Source organism: Aythya ferina, assembly GCF_964211825.1.
Source record: "Aythya ferina genome assembly, chromosome: 7".
NCBI lineage: Eukaryota > Metazoa > Chordata > Aves > Anseriformes > Anatidae > Aythya > Aythya ferina.
The window spans coordinates 4,093,016-4,117,165 of NC_140302.1; the positions used below are offsets into that span (position 1 = coordinate 4,093,016).

Below are 24,150 nucleotides of genomic sequence, written 5' to 3' on the forward strand. Positions count from 1 at the left end.
ACCAGTCTTTTCTACTATTGTTACTGTCATATGTTATTCTTGGCAACTAATTTTATTTAGTTGTTTAGCTTTTCGGGCATTTTACCTTTAATTATCATGTCCATTAGTATTCCACAGTCAGGCATACACTTGCACTCAATATGTGACTTAAGTTATTCTCAATTGCAAAGAATATGAAGCCCAACTCTGCAATGGCATACATGACTAGTTTTCCAACTTTGTATTTCAGAACCAGAGATCTGTAAGAGATCTCATTTTATCTACATATTGTATTACTTGGCAAATTAAAGCAGAAGTTCAGTGCTCTGTTATGGTCATTTTAAAAAATACATATTTTGTGCTTACCAACTTTTGAGATGCTAAAAAACAAAATATGCTTCCACTTTCCAATATAATGTATTTAAATGCTATTCTATTTATATCAAATTATTTGGTACTCCACTTTCTACAAAAGAGCTGCCATAATTCTTTTTCTTTGCTGCTATTGTTGGAAATTATTGAATTTCTTCTTAGAAATTAGATAAATCTGTTTGTACGTACAAAGTCCCTCTGTGAAAACTTGGTTACCTGTTAATATTTTTCTGTTTTTGTTTTGTTTTACTTCTGGTAGGCCAGCAGTTGACAGATGTAGTAGAACTACTATCTAACTAATTTGCTTGCAGGTTTAGCAGCCCAGTTTATCAAAATGCTGCTGAATATATATCATCAAGCTGCTGTTGAAAGATATTGTTAAGTACTCTAAATCGATACAAGCAACTTTCAAATAAGATATTTAGTTCTAGTAGATATCCAGAAGGTAACTTCAATTTTATGTTCATTTTGAATATCAGTACCCAATGTAATCACTAGTAAAGTGACAAGTTGAAGTAACTGATTATACAATAGGAGGTGGGTCTGTGTGCAGTCTCTCTCAAAGACAGTTACTTAAATTTTTTAAAAGTATGCATTCCTAACTGTAGACACCATATTAAATCATAACATAAATATACATAGACAGGTATACACTGTGTACACAGAGTAGGATTAGTCTATCATGTCTTAGAAGGCTTCCACTTCAAGCTATTACTCCCTAAAGTCAAACATTTGATCAAGTTCCCACTCAGCATCTTTGTGGAAAGGCTTACACTAATTTCTCAAAGAAGAATTCCCCACCACAGAATTTTAATGCAATAAAATAGAATTGCCAATACCACAAAATCCACTATCTCACCGCATACCATTGTGTAAAAAAAAATGAGCATTTTTGCATATTAGGCCATTAATGTATTCTTACCTGAAATACCACACTTAGTTGATTTCATGGTATCTGGAAGCAAAGGGAATGTTGCACTGGCAAGTCACTTACACCATATAGACAAAAAAGAAAATTCAAGTCCATAAAACGTACCTCCACAAGTCTGCTGGTATGTTCTCGAAATATAGCAGCATATTCTTTTATTTCCTTTTCTCTTCCATTTTTAGCAGCTTCAATGAGAACTAGAAGTGGAACGGTGGTATCTAAGAAGGAGTCTGAGATGTGATCTATAATGGCTTTACGAAGCTGCAAAAGATAGCATTACACTAGTATCAGCTATTTACTGAAGTCTATTATATATATTATATATATATGACTATTTATTAAAGACTACTGTTATTATTGTCTATTAGTATTCTATAACATCAACATGTACATACTGTATTTCTACATTAGGGGCAGGATTATGTGACTAAAACTTACTGCAGCTACAGTTTGCCACTTACATAGAAAACATTATTTAATTTTAGGAACAATTTTTATCTACCAGTACCTAAATATGCATGCTCATATGTGTGAGCATATGCCTGTGTGAGTATAGATACACAGAACACTTAAAACATGTATTAGCACTCTCAAAATCAATAGAGCCAAACAAATATTCATGTTCTTCAATGAACAGAACAGACTACTAAAATTATTTGCACACATTAAAAATTAGTCAGACCAAACTTAATTTTGTTTTCTGTTTTCTTGCTTGTAGTTCAGATGCCAAGGGAAAAAGCTATTTCGTTTTACATGGAAAGTATTAACTTCATTATGTTTGTACTCAGAAAATATCCCTCATCACAATTTCATAATTGCAAAATTACCTAAATATTTTCTATCTTGTTGGAAAAAACAATTACACATTTTTATATGTTAGTCTTCATATTAATTTTATCAATGAGATTACTGATTATGCCACCTGATAATAGATTAATAGAGCAAGAATTGTAAGCTAGTCTGAAGTTCAATTTTCTCTATGTAAATTAATTGTTCTTGGAACTTCTTTCTTAAATTATTAAATAAGTGTAACATTCTCTGCAGATTAGCTTTCTTAAATTAGATTTTATGTAAGCTTTTAACTGATCACTGGGACTTTGTTTACTTTATTTAGATGTTATTTTCCATGGTATAATCCTAACCATGGCAACTATTCATTTTAACCATAGAACACAGCATGAAATATACCTATCAAAATTACACGAGATGGATATGAATTATCAAGTTTACAGAATATCTTACTGCAAAGTTTATTTTTTTTGCGATAGATGTAGAAAATATTGTTTAGAACAGAAAACAAAACAGAAGTCTTTTAAGCTCTTACATGCTGACAGGTTTCTTGCTGAAGGAAATGTTTTCATTTAGTGTTCTGCACCAATGTGCATCGACGTGAAAACTCACTAAAGGTAAAGACTCCTACAGCTATAAAAATGCAAAACAATCTTTTTGATGCTGCTGCCGTTATAGATAGGGCAGAAGAAAATGCATAGCACAAACAACAGCTGAGAGATCTGTTGGTTCTCAAGACAAGATTTGGATGTGAATTCCTTTACTAGATCTTTTGGATAGGCTCAGCATCCAAAGACAGCTTCTACTGATTCACCAAGTACTCAAGGTAAACTAAGCTACCAAAACCACACAGAGAAGTTTAAGTTTGGAATGTTTTTGTCTTCCAACTTACTGTAACTTATTGCATTAGGAGACAATCTCGTTACACTGTATGCTCTCAAAAACGATTTGCAGAGACAGAAGCTATGACATCCCAACATAGAATTGGATTCTTATTGTCTTATTCATGGTTCCAAATTTATTTCGTACAGCAATTTTAAGAGTGAGAAAGAAAATGGTTAGAAGTTTCACTACCAGAAGCAAAACACACTGAACCTCCAGTTCTGCCAAGTTACCTGTTAAAGGTTTTGTGACGGAGAAGTCCAATTGTAGAAAAGAGACTTACCTGCTTAAAATTAAGTACATGAATGTGACCTTGAGGAAGGACAGTTTGAAATATTAGGATTTTAATTTATAATAATCAACAATGAAACTCTACGTAACCATATCCAGAGCTGATGACTCAGCTCTGACATCTCCAAGAGGTTTTGGGTTCTTCATAGACCAGATTGTAGTAATTTTAGTCTTAATAATTATTTTAGGACCAATGACTGCAATGACCTCTGTCACATTCAAGGTAATTTAGAGGCATTCAGTTTTAAACCAGAGGCCTAATTTTCTCACTCATTACATAATTCTTTGCTGTAGCTTTTTACTGGTGAGCGTGGTTTAATTAACCTTTCATACATAAATTATCCTAATTATTTTGTTCTAAGAAATCCTCTATCCTGCAATTCAACAAAGTGAAACAGTTCTTCCAAGAAAAAAAGATAATGCTGTGCCTTTGCTGAATACAAACAAGCTTGACATATGTTATTTCAGCTATGCTAAGGAACACACAAAGCCAAGATTTTCAAATATGGCTTGTGTGGCACTGAAGAATGAAGAAAAGCAATGTAAAACATGGAAAGGAAAAAGAAGTATCTGAAGCAGTATCAATTTCTCTTCATCCTAATAAGAATAATGCATTTTTTCCACTACTCAGTATGTTTGTTTCTGACTGGCCACCTCTTGAGCAAAAGGCTGAAAGCTAAGCAGAAATATAGGGAGACACATAAACAAAGAACAACAGCACCACTAGTACTAGCAGGCACTATGAGGGAAGTTATTGTGCTATGATTAAATTTTATCTCCTATTTGTAAATGAAAGAGACACCACCAGAAGAGGTAAAGCAGAGGGAGGATGATGTCTAACAAATTGTTTTATTTTTAAGGTGCAAGGCCTTATTCTTACCTTTTGAACAGACTGTTAGAGAAATGGAAGCATGAAGAATTTTTGTTCTGATATCAAAGTGGATAAAAAGGAAACAGAAGAATGTTGTTCATAAAACATTGGGCATAAGGTTGTCAAGAACAAACAGTAGAGTACAGAGAATAAAATCCCAGCAGCTGTTTGCAACATTATTAACATCACTATTCTGATGAGTAAAGTAAACTGCTCACAGAAAATTCTACTGCCTTACAAGTCTACACTGGCAAAAGTCCTGGAAAAACTAAAAATTCATTATTAATGAGGGATCTCTCTTTCCTGTTTTAAAGGGATGCCAGGAATGCAACTTGTTTTGTGTTTCAGAAAAAGCTTTCCATCCATGATGAAGCAAAATTCACAACTGTGTGAATATCATCAATAATAATATTAAGAAAGAATACACACACAGAGACACACACAAAAAAAAAAAAGACACTGCAGCAACCACAGGAGAAACATCTGTGCAAACTAGTCACAGTAAACAACTGGGAGGTAACAACAGTCTGGTAATTTCTCAGAATTAGATTCTGGAATGAACAGGCAATTCCATCCTAAATATTCATGGAGATTTGCTAGGCAGGGAAGCAGTGTAAAACTGTAAAAAAAGTAGGTAAAACTGTACAAACAGAAATGGCATGCACATCTTTGCACAATACAAATAAAGTCACAACAAAACAGAACAGTTTTAAATCCTCACAAGTACCAGCAAAGTTCTTGAAGTGAATACAAATAATTTCATCTAAAAAGCAAGAGATTTTTAGACCTTCTAGAACACACTGCTCTTGAGACAGCTACTTTGGTCTTCAAGTGTTGTCCGATACAGGTTTTCCTTCATTTCACTTTCTGTGATCCAAAACTATGTTCCACATGGGCCCACAGGATAACTCATAATCAGGCACTGACTAAGCAAGAACTTAGATGATAGTTTCGTATACTGTGTGCTAAAATGACAGCTACAAGGGATTTCAAAATACAATTTCATAAGGTTTCAGATTCAACCCCAATTCTGTGGAGACAATCCCAGTAACTGGCTGAAAGCAGAGTACAGAATCACAGAATCACAGAATTTCTAGATTGGAAGAGACCTCAAGATCATCGAGTCCAACCTCTGACCTAACACTAACAGTCCCCACTAAACCATATCCCTAAGCTCTACATCTAAACGTCTTTTCAAGACTTCCAGGGATGGTGACTCCACCACTTCCCTGGGCAGCCTGTTCCAATGCCTCACAACCCTTTCAGTAAAGAAGTTCTTCCTAACATCTAACCTAAAACTCCCCTGGCTCAACTTAAGCCCATTCCCCCTCATCCTGTCACCAGGCACGTGGGAGAACAGGCCAACCCCCACCTCGCTACAGCCTCCCTTGAGGTACCCATAGAGAGCGATAAGGTCGCCCCTGAGCCTCCTCTTCTCCAGGCTGAACAAGCCCAGCTCCCTCAGCCGCTCCTCGTAGGACTTGTTCTCCAGGCCCCTCACCAGCTTCGTCGCCCTTCTCTGCACCCGCTCAAGCACCTCCATGTCCTTCTTGTAGCGAGGGGCCCAAAACTGAACACAGTAATTAATTATGCACACTATGCCCTTGAATGTGCTGTAGGAACCTAATACCTGTTATGGTACACTGTATCATTCAAAAATATATATTATAAAAGCTAAAAGAATGAATCAAATAAACATTTTCATGTTTCTAATAATGAATGTTCATAACTGAGAGCAACTAAGAGTATTGCAACATCTGCAGGTGCACAACTTACAATTTCGTGTTTCCCAGATCAAAGGTTAGACATTCTTCCTAAAACAATTCTTAAGCAATTTACACATATGAACACAGAGCTGGAGGGAACAGATGAACTATTTACTCATGCATACCTTCCAAGAAAATATCAAGAAGCCATAGAGCTACTCTGTTTAAAGAAAAATACTGGTTCTAGATTGCCTACAATCTGGGGATGACTACATTTTGCCTGAACATTTTACAAATGTTTATATAGGAAATGAAATGTTTTAATAATTTTTAAACACTGTAACAGAATAAAGACATGTAAGCCGTTATAAACTGAAGTTTAACTAACTTATTGAAGAGATGGCATGTCAGAATGGAACAGTTAACACACAGACTGAGCTTGTGATGCAAGTTATGATGAAATGTGAAAAGAAACTGGATGACAGTTACTTGTGAACACCATATTTATATTGTATTAATCTTATCTTTCAAGGATTCTCCTGACTGACTATGGGAGACAGAAAGGAATTCATTCACCATCCTAAAGCACAGGTTGGCCTATAAACCTGTACACAAAGTTAGGAGGGATATTCTTCCACCAGAAAACTGACCAACAGCCACTGCTAGAGACGAAACGAGCAGTGTGCACTCATGTTCTGCGTGGCCATAAATTTTTCATATGATTAGGTGGGATGGCCTGTCTCAATGTTCTACATGTCTTTCAGTTCTCCTTTCCTAAGCTGGCACTTTGTGTACTTTCAACATCATTGAAAAAATTCCCAAAGATGTTCCTTGCAGCTCCAAGGATGTAAGCACAGCTGATGTCTACTGCTCACCTTCTGCATTACACCACAGTTGTGGGTTTTGTCTTCCACTAGCTTTAGGATACTAGGATGAAAAACATGAGTGTGGACTGTAGACCAAGTATTCTCAGTACCCTTCTCTGTTGCTAAGTCCCCACAACAGTGAAGAACTAGACCTGGTGGTTCCTCCAAAGTATCTATTCCAACAACCAATAATAAAGTGAATGAAAATTCAGGAATATTTAAAATAAAACTATTCTTGATTTCCAAAGGACAGTACTGACGTATTTCTACAGAAAATACTTATACGTATGTTCTCTTAGATATGTACACATGCAGAGTTTTGCCTATGTATATACACATGTACAGACAATATCTACATTTGGTAGGGTTTTTTTGCACAATTTTGACAATTTGGAAGTATATATTCTGTGGGATATTGTAATTATCTTTGGTATTTCATTAACATAGAAGAAAGCTTTATTTTTGAAGTGCAGCACTATGTAGTCTGAAAATAGCAATTTATATAAGCCTCTAAGTCCACAGTTTCTACCAGTTCCCCCGTTTGTTTACCTGTCTGCGAAGGTCTCTTGTCTTCTTGCACATACTATCTATTGCAACATTCAAAGCATTGTTTTTTTCTTTCTTGTCAGTCTGTAAAAAAAATGACAGAAAAAAAAAAAAAAACAACCAATGGTTATTTACGATCTCTTAGAAACTATGCTCTTTGTGTCCTCAGTTCATCAAAGCATTTGATAAATCATATGTGCTTACAGTTTTGGTTTTTTTTTTTTTAGTCTCACTGCATTTCAGGAACCAGTACCCCTACAGCCACAGAACACTGATTTGTGATGTTGAGCAGAAGTCCTCAGAATCAAAACATGTTTTGCTAGCTGTATGTAGGAAATAAATTAAACACTTTTCATCTTCTGAATTGCTGTAATACAGCAATTTATTGTCCAAGGTTACTTATGGAACAACGTTAATATAATTATTATTATTGATTCCAATCTATTATCACCACATTAATGTGGAAAATCACTTCTCTCTATAAGCAATTTATAAACTCAGATGGCCTCAGTGCAGTTTGATAATGCTTTAATCTGCAGCATTTATAATTTTACTCCCACAGAGCAGAATGAGTGAGTTTCAAAACGTCCACAACATTGCAATGCAAATTCAATAAACACTGTCAATGAAAACATGAAAACAATCTTTCCATTTAACAGCACATTCATTCTCGTCATCAATAGAAGACTGAGCTATTGAGATATTTCAGATGTCTTTACTGAATCAGCTATATACCTTCCAAACAATTTTCTTATTTCTATCCATAAGCAAAGAGTTTATGTCATTACTATCTATTTGAAAAGCATAGTTCGCGTTATATTCTACCACCCAGCATTTTTCCTATACAATAGCACCACAGTAGTTCTAAATCTACTAGTTGTTTTGAACAATCTTTTTTTTTTTTTTTTTACGTTATTACATACCTTATATGAAAAACAAAAATGTCTGCTGAACATTGTTTCTCTAAAGCATTGCTCACTAACTTGGATTGCTCTGGTCTAAAGGAGAGAAACCACAGTAAAAGTGTCTTTACATAATGTCTTAAGTCAATACTCATAACATGTCTGGAGAAAGGACTATATTCTCCAAAATGTCAAAGAAATAGCTTATGTTTACTAACCATAGTATTTGGACCTCTATAGTACACTACTAAGTTTATATTATGAACATAACACATCATACCAAAATAAATACTACTGAAAACAGAAGTAGTCATACCTCAGTATGTACCTAGCTGTATAGCCTTCTTATACACACTATATAATATTTCAGAGTTATTTCCTCGCTAAAAATAAATAAAAACATCTGTGAACAGAGCAATATGCTTAGTATTAAAGCAGAAACTAGAGATGATCGGGAAAAAGCTTTTATATTACAAGTCAACATGTAACGTAATAAACGTCTCAAAATGAGTAACATATTTTCCATCAGATGAAGGGAACAATTACTTTCAAAAAGTATTTCAAGATTCATGCTAACATAGAAATTTCCCTACTACCTGCAGTTTCTGAAATTCTTATAATCTTCACAGGGAAGAGATCAAACATACATCTTGGAGAGAGAAGTCATTACAGTAATGTGACCAATTCTCCTACCAACACTTGCATAGGAACCAAAGTAAATAAAGACTCTTGTAATGCTTTGCAAGCTATTGTCAGCTTTGACAACAAAATCGATCCTTTCTGAACTGCTAGCAAAACAGGACTAACAAAAGCATTGTGGATACGAGTCAGCTCAGTGTATATCTATGCATTTTTCAGATGATAAAGACATGGTTCCACATTGGCACATGCTTTAAACCCTTAGTATTCAGAGCTTATTTGTCTAACAAGACAGAAAGCCATGTAAAATACTGTTTTTTTTTTTAAAACGTTCCCTGGTAAGCTGCAACTTCAAAGGTGGCAACTAATAATACAACTGGTTCTAAGCAAACCTGCATCACTGAGGCAGCAAATAGGAAATAATCTTACTCAACAAGAAGCATAAAAATATGAACAGCAAACAAATAAAACATCTTTGTTTGCAAGTTCTTAATATAACTATCAGTAATCAACATCCAGAAAGCAAACCTAACTACAATTGAAGTTACTCTTTGCCTTGACCTTTCCCCATGAACTAAATGTACTGTAAAATGCAGCTTCCAGACAAAGAATGTGGACAGGTCAAGAATATGGTTAGCTTCATAGCTTCAGACTCTTTTTCTTCCTTAAAGAATTATGTAAAACTCCAAAACATACATTACTGTTTGGATAAATCATTCTTATAAAGATGTAAGTATTTTAAAATTGCTTAGTCTTTTAGGGGGACACCTGACTACAGAATCTATTGCAAGAGTAGTCTTAAGTATTAATGGCCTGCTGTAGTACTGTCCAGTTTGCGATATATCTGATCCATTGGTCCCAAGTACTTTTGAACACTGAATTACTCTTCAAGTTAACCTTATAGTCTTCTGCAGATTTTCATCTCAGATACCTACATGACAGTAACCATTGAAGTTCTACAATTGTTGACTACACTTTTTTAATAGCTTAAAAACACCAAATTCACTATTTTAAAAATATGTATTACAAACAATGGCATACAGAAACTAAACATGATCTGAACGTATCCACAGTATATTCTACTCCCCATTAATATAGTTAATGTGTCTGTATTGGAAATATTTCGCATCTGCTTGTCAATTAATGTTGCTCTCATGACTGCTGTACTTAAAAACAAAGAAACAAATCTTCCCTGAAATAGTTCATTCCCATAAAGGTGACTGAATAAAGGAAAGGGCTAGGAAAATGATGCATGTTATACTAGACTCTGGTTTCCCAAAATCATGCAACTGAGCTCACCCCTTTATCTCAGTTTTCCTGCCTTCAGCTACAGTTTTACTCTGTAAAATATATGTAGTAATAGCTATACGGCTCCCTTGTGAAGATATTACAAGCAATATCCAGCTCCTATTTCAATGCATTTTAAACACAAGACACGTTTTACAAGCACAAAATCACATTGTTATTAACACTTCAATAAGTGAAAACAAGTTATTTTTAATTAACACTGCATAGCCTGAAGATAAATGCTAAGTATTGCCAACAATACAGGCTTACCCTTTTCATATGCTGGCAAAAAACAGTAGTTGAATGACTCAAAAACTACACATGCAGAAATACTTCCCTGCCAGATTTTCATTTAAAATAATAAATATCTTAGTGCAGAACCTCAGCTGAAACAAATCACCAGATTTACAGTGCTGTTAATAGACTTCATTTGTATCAGCAGGGAATCATGACCTTCATGGGCATTACAGACCCTTCTTTAATCCAAGATACACTGATGCAGACAAATGTGCTTGCCTTAGCTACACAACCTTGAAGGACTCAAGAACATGTCTCCAGTGGTTGGTACATGCCAACAGTTAACAGTATTAACAAAGACAGCAGTAATTTCCAACTTCATACTTTGTTGATTTCAAGAGAGAGCTTAAACAAAAGAATATCATTATTTTGATAAGGTATTTATACTTTTTTATATCCAATAGTTGTACTATGTCTCCTGTCTGAACAGTAATTTGAAGATTATAAAGAAGATTTGGGCAAAACTACCTAAGTGACAATCTAATCTCTTCAGGTACTGAGGTTCACAGACAGAGGCTAGCTTTATAGTAAGGTTACAGTTAGCCACAGGCATTAAAATAATAAATACTGTCATCATTCTGTGAATCCAAGAGCAACATCCTTTTTATCCATAATCAAGAATGCAGTTACAATAGAGAAATGAAGTATTCTTACCAGCAGGACTAAAATAAAAAGATCTGGCCAACTGAAATAGAGCTAATGTATTTACGTATGCACTGGTGGTAAAGTATTCACAAGGATTAACGTATATCTTGCAAGGCTGCAACTCCCTGAAGTCCCCTTACAGTCACCAAAGAGAAAAAGGAATCGTTTTAACACCACCTCTGAAAGGCCTGAGACTTCTTCTAGTCATTACAGAGGGTGGTGAAAGAGATTTAGTTTATCAAGTTGAATTTTTGTCTTGAGAACAGTTCCCCAAAATATTCACACACATCTGTAGACTCTAGTTTTTCAGTGTTGTGGAGTAAAAGGGAGCAGTATTAATTTATTTTATCATATCCATGGCGAGATGAGATCAGCAGACTTCTCTGAAATCTGTATTCCAGAACAGCTGGAGTCTGAGCTATAAACTTAAACAAGACTTTACTTTGGTCCTAAAGGATTCCTGCAGGATCTGTATGGCAACAACACAGTCAGGAGATTCTACCCATGCCATTATCTAGGGCTTCAAGATACAGGAGCTGAACTAGGATCTCGGTTGCATACAAAAGAAGTGAGGATCTATCTGGGGTCCACAGACTGGAAGAGTTATGGTGGAGTAGTGAACGCAGAGCCTGGGACTTAAGCCTCACTCTAAATTTGTAAACTATACCATCCTTCTTGGCCAAGTCATCTTTAAATGAATTAATATGTGCAAGTACTAGGCAGTATAAGGTTATAAAGATGCTATAAACCTTGTTATGTCATACCTGTCTATGAGTGCCATTGACTACAAAAAAAATGCAAAGCATGAAGTTATTTATCTAGACAGAAATCATGACTTTCTTTCCTTCAACACCACTGTAAATAATTGTTTGTAAACAGGCAGAACAGGCTTCAGATAAACAAGGTGTTCCTGATGTTTCAAATATTTAGCTAAAAAGGTCTAACACGAGTTCATCTTGCATTACTAGACTCACATATAGATTTAAAATAACAGAAGTTAAAAGATTGCAATGATCCTTTGCTGGAATGTTAAAATTTACATACACGAACAAAAACAACTTCCTAGCATTAATCCTTATAGTACTCAAAGGCTCTGCTGAAAACAGATTTTCATACTTGAAAAGACTACAGCTAGAAACTGAACCTATGTTCTGTGTCCTGGGATGCATCTATTCCTAAACTGTCATACAATTTGGAAAAGACTAAATAGCAATTAAGTGTGATTTTCACTGGTTACGAACAGCAGCTATACCACAACTTGGTGAAAAAAGTCTTTTGATTTACTTCAAAGTCCAAAGGTCAATTTTATTTTCAAAAAGACTACCACATTTATTGGAATCAGGTCTCTGTGGAAACCTTCTAAAAAATGTCAAGCTAAAAGGTAAACACCAATCAATACTATAAGTTAATAAACGTCAGAGCTCTAATTAAATGACTGATCATAGTCCAGGCTATGTGTTGACTTACTAGAATCCTATATTAGACAATGATAAGGTCTTGTACATTACAATGAAAAAAAAAAAATTACCACACAACCCAAGTAAGACATTTAAGTAAAGTCACAGTCCCTAAAGAGATATTAGGCATTTTATGTCCACTGTCACAATTTACCATTTAACATCTTTTAGTACATGGCGTTTATAAATGTTTCCCCTTTTGAATTAAAAAGCCATTTTGAACTCTAGAGAAAATGGTAACAGCAATGAACAAAGCTGTATCTAGTATAAAAAACAGTTCCACACTTTTGTGTGTGTTGAAACAAAGTTTTCATTAATGAGGAAAATTACATTAAAAGGTTTGTGCAAAGGCAAAAATACGATTTTCTTTCTTACCCAGCTCATGGACACGCTGTCAGTTCAAAATATTTTGTGCAATTCAGCAAAGTAAGAAAGAATGCAGGCATCTATCTTAAAAAACACAAAACAAAAACAAAGCCCCTGTAAGGGAGGACCCAGGCCAATCCTGTTGTGCTCCTCATTTATATTAAAATATATGAACTAAAAGAGAAGGGCCAAGAAGATTGTCACTTTGATTAGAGTGGGCTTGCCCAAAAAAAAACCATCAAAATTAGTGGCAGTGTCTCAGCCACTCAGTAAGTAAATAAAAGTAATTTCACTGCCTACATACTTGGCTGGAAAAAGACAAAGTACTTACTCATCATCTTGAAGGTCACGTGCAGAGCTGAGCAATCTGAGATGAAGCATGGTAGAGAGCTTGGCTGTGAAACACCTGTGAGAGGTGCCAAGTCTGGGACAGCCACACCACAAGAAGGATAGCAAGACCCCAGGAACTGTTACACTGTTCCCGTGGTGGGAACAGTGTAACACAGCATGGGAGGTCCAAGTCAGCAGTGTTTGAATGAATACTTTTTCACAATTACTGTCAAAGTGAGGACTCAGGGCAGATTTCCACAAGGGCAGCCTCTCTCCTTCCCACAGAAACCTCTGGCTAGATAAATAAGCAACTGGAACCATGTAATCCAAACCCCACCCCCAGCAGCAGTCCTCGTTCTGGTCAATGTGCTTGCCACCAAACTGCTCTGTAAGCCTCCTCACCTTCCCTTGCTCCCTGCGCTGCCCATGCCAGTAGTAGCAAGTTTCTACTTCTGTGCAGTTGCCACATTTGTACTCTTGGTGTTAGGACCCCCTAGCACACCTGTTTCCCTTGGGGCACTTTGGATGTTCTATTACCCAAACATGAAAATTAAGTCTCGGCTGTCCTGTTATCGAACACCTCTTGTACCCAAATGCATCTGCCTTCTTAAATCAATCTCATACAAAGAAGAAACTACTCAAAAATTTTTCTGTCTTGCTGCCTTCTGTCTCATTTTAGACTGTTAAATCCTTCAGTATACTGCCTTCCACTATACTAGAAACAAAAACTCTTGTAATCAACAGGCAAAAAAAAAAAACAAAAGAATTTAAATACTGTTGAGAATATCTTTGTATTTTATTTTATCAAGTCATGTAATCACAAGACCCTAAGAGTATTTGTCCCATGCATGCAGAGTGCATGGAAACAGCAGTTTACTCTTCAAGTTTGCAACTTGCAGCGTAATTACAAACTGCAACTTCCCTGTAAAAAGCAAGATCCCTTGTTGAAGGTCGTAATGTCTAGCTAAATAAACTAAAACCACGAGCTTCTCCAAAGCTATAGATCTCAATGGACAAGTCTTTCAGATTTGAACACAGAAAGAAACCAGGTGGATTTGAACAGTTTGCAATTGTAGTTTACAAGTATATCTCATGCTTTTAAACAAACTTTCAGACAGATTTTTTTGTTCCTGAAAGAGATAAGAGTACATTTTTTGTTGCAAATAACTTCACTGAAACAACAGGATTTAGATGCAGTTATATGCACATTCCCCTCCCCGCCTTTTTTTTTCCCCACTAATCTTGAGGATTCAGTAGTGCCATCTTGTTAACTGCTGTCTGAGGTCTCTCTTAAATGAACATTTCAAAGTTATTCAAGAAATCCTCTGACAAAACAGTAAAGAAAGTACCTGACATTTTTGACATTATAAAGAACAAAAATTCTTCTGAAAAGCCAAAAGCTTCCAGACCTTTTCATACAGCATTTCAAAGCATGTTTTTACTGTACATCAATAGCCTGCAAAAGGAAATTAATTTAAAAGAATATTTAATGCCTTTCTTTGTTAATACATGGAATACAAAGAACGAATAGCCAACAAGTATTTTAAGTTGAAAACTCTATATTTACTCAGTAATAGATTCCTCACTCACTCCAATACACATACCCCAGTGCACTTTTTCTAAAAACACCTGAGTCAAGGAAGCCAGCTTCTGTGAAAAACAAGTAATTGTATTTAAAAAAATAAAAATTAAATGACAAGGGCATGAAAAATCATATGCAATTGAGCAAATAAGGAATCTTTCATGTGGAACTGTTTCTCATTACAGATTTTTTTTTCTTCAACATCTGCAATATGAGATTGCTGTTTTTTTTCCCTCTCAAGCCATCATGGACAGCTCCCTATAGATCTAATGCTGTGAGATGTGAAGTACCTCATAAGAAATGAATTACCTCAACCTCTATCGATATCAGTTGGAGTGCAAAGGGCTTTCTCCTCACTATGTGAATTACCCTTTCTCAATCAATATACAGGAGAAGTCTTGAATGTAAAGCCTTCTCAGTGTAACTCCCTTTTAGCATTCAGCTTTAACTAGTTCCTAAGAGTGAAAAGTGGATTTAATTCTAAGTGAGCACGGATAAAATAGCCTAAAACAAACAAACAAATAAAAAATACAGAATTTATAACACCTTAAATAAAAAATTATCCAGAAATTGACAGATTGTAACTAATCCTATTTTCTCAGAAATAATGATGTTGCTGGAATATTGCACATTCTCATTCACTCTCTGAAACATTGGTGTGAAGCAAAACTGAAGTCAGGGAGGGTAGCCAAGGTGCTTTCAAGGACAGTGATGGATCCCCAGCTTCTGGTAAGAGAAAGAGGATTGTAAACTCTCCCAAAAGTGGACTGCAAGCAAGCCACAGAAGGGAGGGAGAAATCTATGTTGTTTTGAATTTTTATTGTTTCTTTCTGATATATAAGGTCAAAGTATCATGATATCGGTTTTTCACTTGTTTTTCCACATTTGAAATATACGAAAATTTCAGTATGATTCCAGGATGGTCATAAAACAACCCATGGTTTCCTAATAATCATTTGGGAGAAAGAGTCACAGGAAGTTAACGTATCATAGCTGGTCTGTTGCAAAGCAAATAAAACGATTGCTTACAATTTCTAATGCAAAACCAAAAGCCACATGTAATTCCTATTTGAAACACAAGATTTTACACTGCACAGGGAAATCGTAAAGGCCAATGGTACTTTACTTTGGGTTGTACTTCAACTTTACAACTATTTGAGGAAATCATAAGGAAGAAAAAAAAATATTTTGATCAGATACTGTCTTATTCACTGATGATGCAAGGAGGGAAGGCAAACAATTAGAAATAGAGCAATATCCACAGCATGAAACAAACAAGACACATACTGAACGTTCATCTGCTTTTTGCTATGGAGCAATTTTCTAAGTCCCGGGTACAAAAGCTTTTAATTGAATATCCATCTACCATTCATCAAAGTGTTCTGGCAGCGTTACAGCAGTAAAATCGGAAATTAGTTGGAGAAAAGCTCATCCTACAGCAGCAACATAAGACTGTCCTATGATGAACTATCATATAAATTGCTTGGAGATTTTATGTTGTTATGTGAGGAATGAAGGGGATGGAAGGGGAGGAAAATTTGAAATAAATACAGTAGAGCTGCTAAGACAGTCCGTCTCATCCAAATTGTTTAGAGGGTTTAGCTGTGCTCTAAATCAAAAAGTTATGGTCTTAAACAGGAACCATAAACAGGGAAAAATCTCCAGCCCTAAGCTACTGGAATTCTTCCATACCTGGAGATGCACTAAGTACAAGTTCCAGAGCAGTATTTCTTCTACAAAGCAAAGGCATTTTTCAAAACAACAAAAAAATCTTATTCTCATTTCAGATGTTGTATTTTAATGCAATACCTACAACTTAGCTTCTGACAGACTTAAGATAACTGTAATAACATTTAAATCAACCAGCATTTTGTATTAAAAATGTATAGAATTTAAGTGATTTAAAAAAATCCTGAAAAGAATCTCACTTTCAGGTCCTCATAGCCACTCCATATCATCTGATACCATCAAACACTTCCTGCTTTTATTTCCATTACATCAGTGACACACAGATATAAGTCAGAATTGTGAAACTGAGATATTTTTTTCCTTTATGCAGTTCTGTCTTCATGTTGAGATGTTTATTTTTTTGAGACAATCATATGATCCTATTAAGAGCTAGAGAACAGAGATGAGATTTCTTTTAATGGAACACCAGCATGCTTTGTGATACTCTTGTGTCACTATGGATGTACAACAAGGACTAATTTCCCTAAGGTTACCTTGACCTGAAATTTCAGCTAGGAATATGTTTACCATCAAAGGGAATCCCACTTGTAATTATTCTTTAAAGAAACATTCTTTTCACACACATACAACTCGTACTTTGTAATATTTCTGTGGAATGTTTTGAAGGAAGGAAGCAGTTTGAGACAAACAAGGGTGGAACCATTGGAGAATTTGGTCTACAGGTAGAAACCATATTAAAGGGTCTGTTTGTCAAAGACTTCAGCTCAAGGCCTGGCAAATGTAGGGTGTTTCAACTAGTATGCACATTATGGGTTTAGTTTTATTGATAAACATTCTTTAAAATAAAAGTTAAAGCCTGAAAACCCAAATAGGTAAAAGCTATAGTTCCATGTAGTTATGTACTAAATGTATCGGTTCACCTTTCTAAACCAGAGCAACTCATTCAGCACAATACCATACTTCAATATAATTTGTGAATCTAGGAGGCTGCGAGTCACTTAAGAATGTGCAATAAATGAAAATCCAGCTCTTAGGGAGAGGAATAATGCAGTTGGTTTAAATATTTAGCTCTCAAATTCAGAAGTATTTCAACTAAATACTTGTCAGAATCATCTACATACAATGAATCCAGATTGAACGAATTCCTTTGTACATGCCTTGTCGATACAGAAGACTTCAACATAAGTGATAGCAACCTAAGATGTTTTGGGGATTCTAAGAGCAAATGATAGTTGATGCAATCATTTCACCAGTTGAATTCAGCACTATCAGTCACTCCTGACTAACACATACCATTTTTTAAACACAATGAAATGACTCTAGGTGTTATTCCCAGAAGCTCGTGACTAAATGCATTCAATACACAAATCTTATTTAAGAAGTTGCAACTGTTAACTAGAGAAAATCTATTCTACTCAAGATAGTTTCTGCTGTTAGCACTTATGGGGAAAAGAACACAGAAGAGATTGATAGAAGAACACTTGAATGATCCTTTCACACTGTCAACTGCTAGGAAAGAGGCCATTGCATAGCCATTTATTTAGCAGATTGATTTGGACAGTGAGAAACCTGAGTGATACTGTGGTTATACTCTCAGTACAAGTTTGAAGATCCTGGGTTTCTGTGCTACCAGAGAAAAAAGAAGCAATTTATTAAATGCAGCAGCTAACAAACAGAGCAAGGGAGGCTGTATGTAATGGCATGCAGGGAAGACCACTGAAAATTATAGTCTCTACAGGGTAGGGATTTTCAAAACAATGCATGAGATCAAGAACGTCTGCTATTCAGGGCATATTGTTCTGCAGTTCTGTGCAGAAATTATCTGCATTTTTCCCTATTTATTTTTGCACAGAAAAAAAAAAAAAGAATGTATTTATGAAAAAATTCAAACTCAACATGCAACGTTGTTGACATTCTAATGAAATGATCATACTTTAGGTTGGAGATTATCTTTCTGCAGGACCTTAACTTAAACATTTTAGAGATTTTTTTTTCCTACAATTAGAACACCAAACTTCAAAAAAAAAAAGGAAAGAGAAGTATGTAACTAGAACAGAGTCAGTAGAAAAGTAACTAGGTATTATGATGAATAAAGCTAGGAGCAGAAAAAAAGATTCATTCAAGGTTTAAGAGAGATGTATATAAAGTAAAATACAGTGCTGATGCATCAATAATTGGTTTAAGACAGGGTAAGCTTTCAACTGACAGGCAGCAAAGACCAAGTAAGTGGTCACGACAAGTCCTCATAATAGCAGAAAGCTCAAGCAGAGCATTAAGACATGGGCAGAAGAAAAGATACAGGATGTACAGTGACTTGCAGCAACAGAAAGTAAGAGTCATACACTGATGAAGTTTGGAGGTCAAGGGGAAGACACCCTTGTACAGGCTCTCTTGGACTAGTGATTTTAACAGCTTTTAGGCAGCTATCTGTAATTCAGAAATGAGTAAAATTTCTCTGCAATAGAGAAATTATTGACTAGTCATTTGTAATGACACTAGTTATCTCGAAGTGGAATCAGGCAAAGTATCTGAAAACCCGATGATGGCATGAGGTGGTTTCATGGACTACCATAACTGAATGTGCATATTGTATCACAAACAAACAAACAAAAAATTAATAGATTCAGACTAGGTTCTATCACAAGATACTGTATTTTAAAAGTATGTTACTCAGGTCTCATCAAGAGATCGATAAAAATGACAAGCCCACAATTTAGCAAACATTGTACTGAAAGCAGGCAAGCATTCTATTTCTTTAGGATACCTTGGTGCATTTTTATCAGCATGCTAACAGATACAGGCTGGTATGCTGCCACCATAGAGTAGAAAAAAAGTGATAAAAAGAGATTAAAAAAAATAATTAGAAGGTCAGAAAACATAATATAGTAACAGTTTTTTCACTGATGCAGTAGTATCACAGAGCTCAAAAGAACATTTTTTCCTGTAAAATTTATACTCATTCCTTCACTTTCAACAAAACACATGGCTAAATCTAACTAGTAACCTTTTCTTTCTGTAAAGATGTTACTGATTTATATGAGTTTTAAAAATGTTAAATATACACAAAAGTCAAAAGAAGGAAAAAGTTAACTATGACCATTGTAAATATTTTTCACTAGTTGTAATGTACATGTAAATTCACAGGCAGATACATTAATATTAAATAAATACTTGGGTTGTTATAATCATTCACCTGTAAATGGGGTCTTCAAAGATATGTATTCTGTTTGCGTATTTGAAAATTGGATATATTCATGCACCACTGTGTAAGACCTGAAAGTTTTCGTTGTACTATCTACAGATTATTTGGCTCCTGTGCTTCCCTTATTGCTCCTCAACATTTTTGTATGCAGGTCACAGCAACTGTCACTAGTTCAGTTACCTCTCAATGACATGACTGAAGAATAATAAGGAACAGAAAAAGACAGGTGGAAGTCAAATGTACTCACTGACTGCACACTGCAAGGAACAGTTTATTGGTAAGGAAGCCTTCTTTGCAAGTCCTTGTACATATGCTAACCACAGGTGCAGTCAGTTATCATGTTCTTTTATTACCTGGCAAATAGCTTTGGAGTACAATTACTGATGGTGGCACCACACTGCCAAAAGCTACATCATCTCATGATTCTTCAAAGATGTTGCAGCCATTAATAAAAGTGACAATGAAGCTCTAGGTGGCAGCACAGCAACCACTGAGAGTTAGAACCTCAAGCCCAGACATCAGTTTTTGAGGATTATTGTAGGATGCCTCATTTCAGCAGCTTATTTGCAGGCCCAGATGTAGCTTAGTCTTATATAGTCTTCTCACAAATAGTTGGAACAGATCTCCCAATAATAGTAAGCATCAATAAATAGAAAAATCTAGAAAGGGACTGTTTACTGACTCTTTGCAGTAAATGAAAAACGTGGAAAAAAGACAATATGCAAGCACACATTTAAAGATTGATGTATGCTAATGCTAGCATGCATCCTGCTGATAGGACCTGATAGATTTGAAGAACCTTAGTTCCACCAACTGTCTGCTGCTTCCAGTTTTGTTGCTTTTAACTACATATCTATGTATATGTTGGTATGCATAGGTGTATTATTCAAAGGTGTCAGGACATCACACATACATAGGCAGATGCAATGCAGGTAATTATGTCGAACTGTATCTGGGTCACTTCATACACACTCTTTAGACTGAAAGAACTGACATTACTCATGCTAATTGAATGGAAATTTTAGAACACTAAGTGCACAAAACTGACTAACTGGACAATTTACCATATTCAAGAGCCACTTGTTCAAGCATTGCAAATCAATGAAAAAATTTTTTTATTAATTTGAAATATCAATGCTCACTGCTGTCATGCAAAATTCTGTAAATAAATGCCATTAAAAGAGAGCTTAGCATGTAGAAAAAAATGTGAACTAGAGTCTGAGAATTAAGATAATGCTGACACTTATCTTACTTGAGGCTTTCATGAATACTTATTATTGTACCATGAATAGTATGGCAGAAAGTAAGCTTTGTTCTGTAATCCCTCTGACTCCACTCCTGTTGCATCAAGAGATATCCCTAGAAAAATACTGTAAAATCAGCTCTGATTAAATAACAAAGGTAAAATTACATGTCTGTTTGTAGAAAAAAGCTGGGATCAGTTCAAGTATCAACTGTTTGAGAAAGTACAGAAACACATTAGAAAACTCAGTGTTGAAACTCAGTTTGGCATCGACTTTCCTGTGGAAAACAGTATTTAAAAATACAGTTGTTTTTATCAAATTCACCTCAGCATGGTTATTCTTCCACACTGCCACAACAACTGCTTAAAACAAACATTTGTTATTATCACCTTAATCAAACTACTTCAATTTATCACACTGAATACGGACACTTAAATGCCTATCCTTTCAGGGATATTAAATCCTGAAAGATGCAGATGTTCATTTGTAACTAGAGTATGTGATCCAATGTAGGCAACACAGCTCTACAATCACATGACAGCATTATAAATTAAAGACAACTAAAACAATAATTGAACAAAACCACATTAATGGAATCCAACAAAATATGAGAGCAAGTGTACATGAAAAGGCTTTATGTCAGATTGTGCTGATAGCAAAAGAGAAAATGGATGCTGTACTAAACCATATAACATGAAGAGCAAATCTGATGTGACACAGTGTCTGAGAAGAATGTTAATAAGAGCAAAACCAAAATAATAAACAAAAGTGAATAGGAAAGCTAAGCAGAAAAGCCAAAGTAAATATTCCAGGCAAGGTTAGTTGTGTAATTACAAAAGAGAAATCAAGCGATAAATTATGGAAGAGTTGTTCCCTATTCACAAGGAGTGAGAAGAGTACTAGCAACTGCAGCAAGTTTGCAGAACTGAGGCTCGGTTTTGCTTGCTTAAGACTATCAAGCTCAGGCTCACCTTTCTTTGTATTACTGATAAATTTCTTTCATGCTCAGCCTTAACAACAGTAAATTCATACAGAAAATTCTTACTACACTCAGGATGTCTCAAATGGAAACTAATGCATAGCATTAACTGCTATCAAAGACATATACAGACGGGTTAATAACTTAAGGGTACTGAGATAGAAAACAAACAAACAAAATTAAACCACACTCAAACATGAATATGGTGAAGTCGAAGGCTCTTCTTCCAAAAAATTTCAGTCTCGGTGCTTTGTTCAACTATGCTGTGTGCAGAAGCATGGGGGAGAAAAGCCAAGATACTTGCAGATTATCTTTCTGCTAATCCAGGTTCTAGAACTGAATCCTGGAACACCATCTAAAGAAACTATGGCGATTAAACAAAACCACAGAGAACCATGCCACTATCTGAAGCCAGAAGATGGCAATAAATCACATGCCATGATCCTTACACACTGCTATGCCCTGCCTAAAGACATTTAGCCTGCAAGAGCAGTGCAGGTGCTAAATAAGGGCAGCTACTTGCATTTGTGGACATTAGAGTAAAAGTGGTCCTACCTAATGGCATTCAATATCACTTTGAAAGATAAATACAGATACGTTCTACCTGGAATCCGTATTTAAAGAAAAACAAGACAACAAAACTGAAAGATTCAATGCATCTGTTAAAAGAGATAGTAAACCTAAATACACCATAGCCAACCTTGTTGATAAAGCTGGAAAAATAAAATAAGAACAGGCTGCTAAGAAGCATAAAAATGCTTTGCTTTCATTTTCATATATAATTGAAATACCAAAGAATAGAATACTCAAAAGACTATAAATGATACATGATGAAAACCAGTGAAGAAACAAAAAATCATGCAAATCAGGCATCAGTCTCACAGAATGTTCAACATAGGGCAGAGAGTGACAGTAACTGCCGATTCCTGCTAATTTTAAATTTCTAAAGTTGTTCCATGCAATGCTGTCATCCGTGAATTTATAAAATACGCATTAGAATTAAAAAACGCATCATCACCTAGAAGCTAGTGCCTCAAATGCATCATCATTTAGAAGCTTGTGCCTCATCCACTTCAAGCGTGATATGCACAGACACTGCTGGAAAATGAAGGCATTGGCTGACTCCAGAGACTGAGGCAGAAAATGAACTGCTTCCTAGTTAGGGAATAAGTGGAGTGATGGAAGATGGAAAGTTGAGCATTAACAAGCCAGATGGCAGAATGGCATCTTGGGAAGGCTAACACAGGGAGGTCTGAAACAGTATCTCTAATTTTCAACAGGTTTGCTGTTGACTTAGTAGGCAGCAATGTTGCAATGCAAAGCAGGGCTTTATCAATCAGTTTGTTCCCATCTTTTGAAAGAGAAAATGAAGTTCATGATGTTCTAGATTATTATTATGCTCACTTTTTTTTCTGTCCTATTAACCTGTCTCTATCTTTATACTCAAAATTTTACCCTTTTCGCCCGTCCCTGAATTCTCTTCCCCATCCCACAGTAGGGGGAGCAAGTGAATGGCTGTGTGGTGCTTAGCTGTCTGCTGGGTTAAACCACAACAGCAGAACAGTATTAAAGATGTATCCACTACTACAGAACCAGTTTAATTGGCCTCTGACTTTCAGCAACTAAAACAAACCTTTCATAAAATATGGGTGGGTTATGCAACTTGCAGCATAATGATACATACTGTTAAAACAGTTGAATTGCTATAATAAAAAATTGATCTAATTTCTATTCCATATTTAAGTGACACACAAGCATGATTCAACACACTGATCTGTAAGTGAGCAAATGCCATAAATTTCCTGTATGTTCAACATACACTTATTCTGAGAACAGTCAACATTGGTACCAATCTTAGATTTAAATTTCAATGAATACGAAAAGTTGCTACACTGAAAAATACTTCTAAATGAATTCCCTTTGTAAGTACATGTACAGCAAAATGACAGAAGCCAACACAGAAATTTCAGGCTGAATCTCTAAAAGCTGGTGGTTCATACAAAGGACACTATGCACCATCTGTTACCTCATGAAGAATTTAACCTTCCCAAGTTTTGGACACTTCATCGCAGTTCTAAAACCACACTCCAAACATCTCTTTGGATTTTGGACACGTGCCAGAACAAAATCGAAGAAGCCTTTCTTACTCAATTTTGCCAACTGTAGAAACTCATTCACCAAAGGCTCTATATGAAATATGACAAGTTCGTTCAGTTGCAAATCAAGATCAGTAAGTTTTGTAAAATACATTTCCTTTCTGCAGCCTGCAAAATGCTAAGCTAAAATAATAAAGTTCTCTTT

The 24,150-nt window shown here is 35.5% G+C and overlaps 1 protein-coding gene across 6 annotated transcripts in view; it reads right to left on the reverse strand.

Moving 5' to 3' along the window:
- CTNNA3 (catenin alpha 3) overlaps positions 1 to 24,150 on the reverse strand; it is a 468,549-nt gene that overhangs the window by 187,140 nt on the left and 257,259 nt on the right. For all 6 annotated transcript variants that reach the window (XM_084526473.1, XM_084526472.1, XM_084526474.1 and 3 more), the window contains 2 exons: positions 7,234 to 7,314; positions 1,388 to 1,540 (listed from right to left, as the gene is read on the reverse strand). In XM_084526473.1, coding sequence (XP_084382599.1) covers positions 1,388 to 1,540; positions 7,234 to 7,314 — 234 coding nt within the window. The remainder of the gene's footprint in view (positions 1 to 1,387; positions 1,541 to 7,233; positions 7,315 to 24,150) is intronic.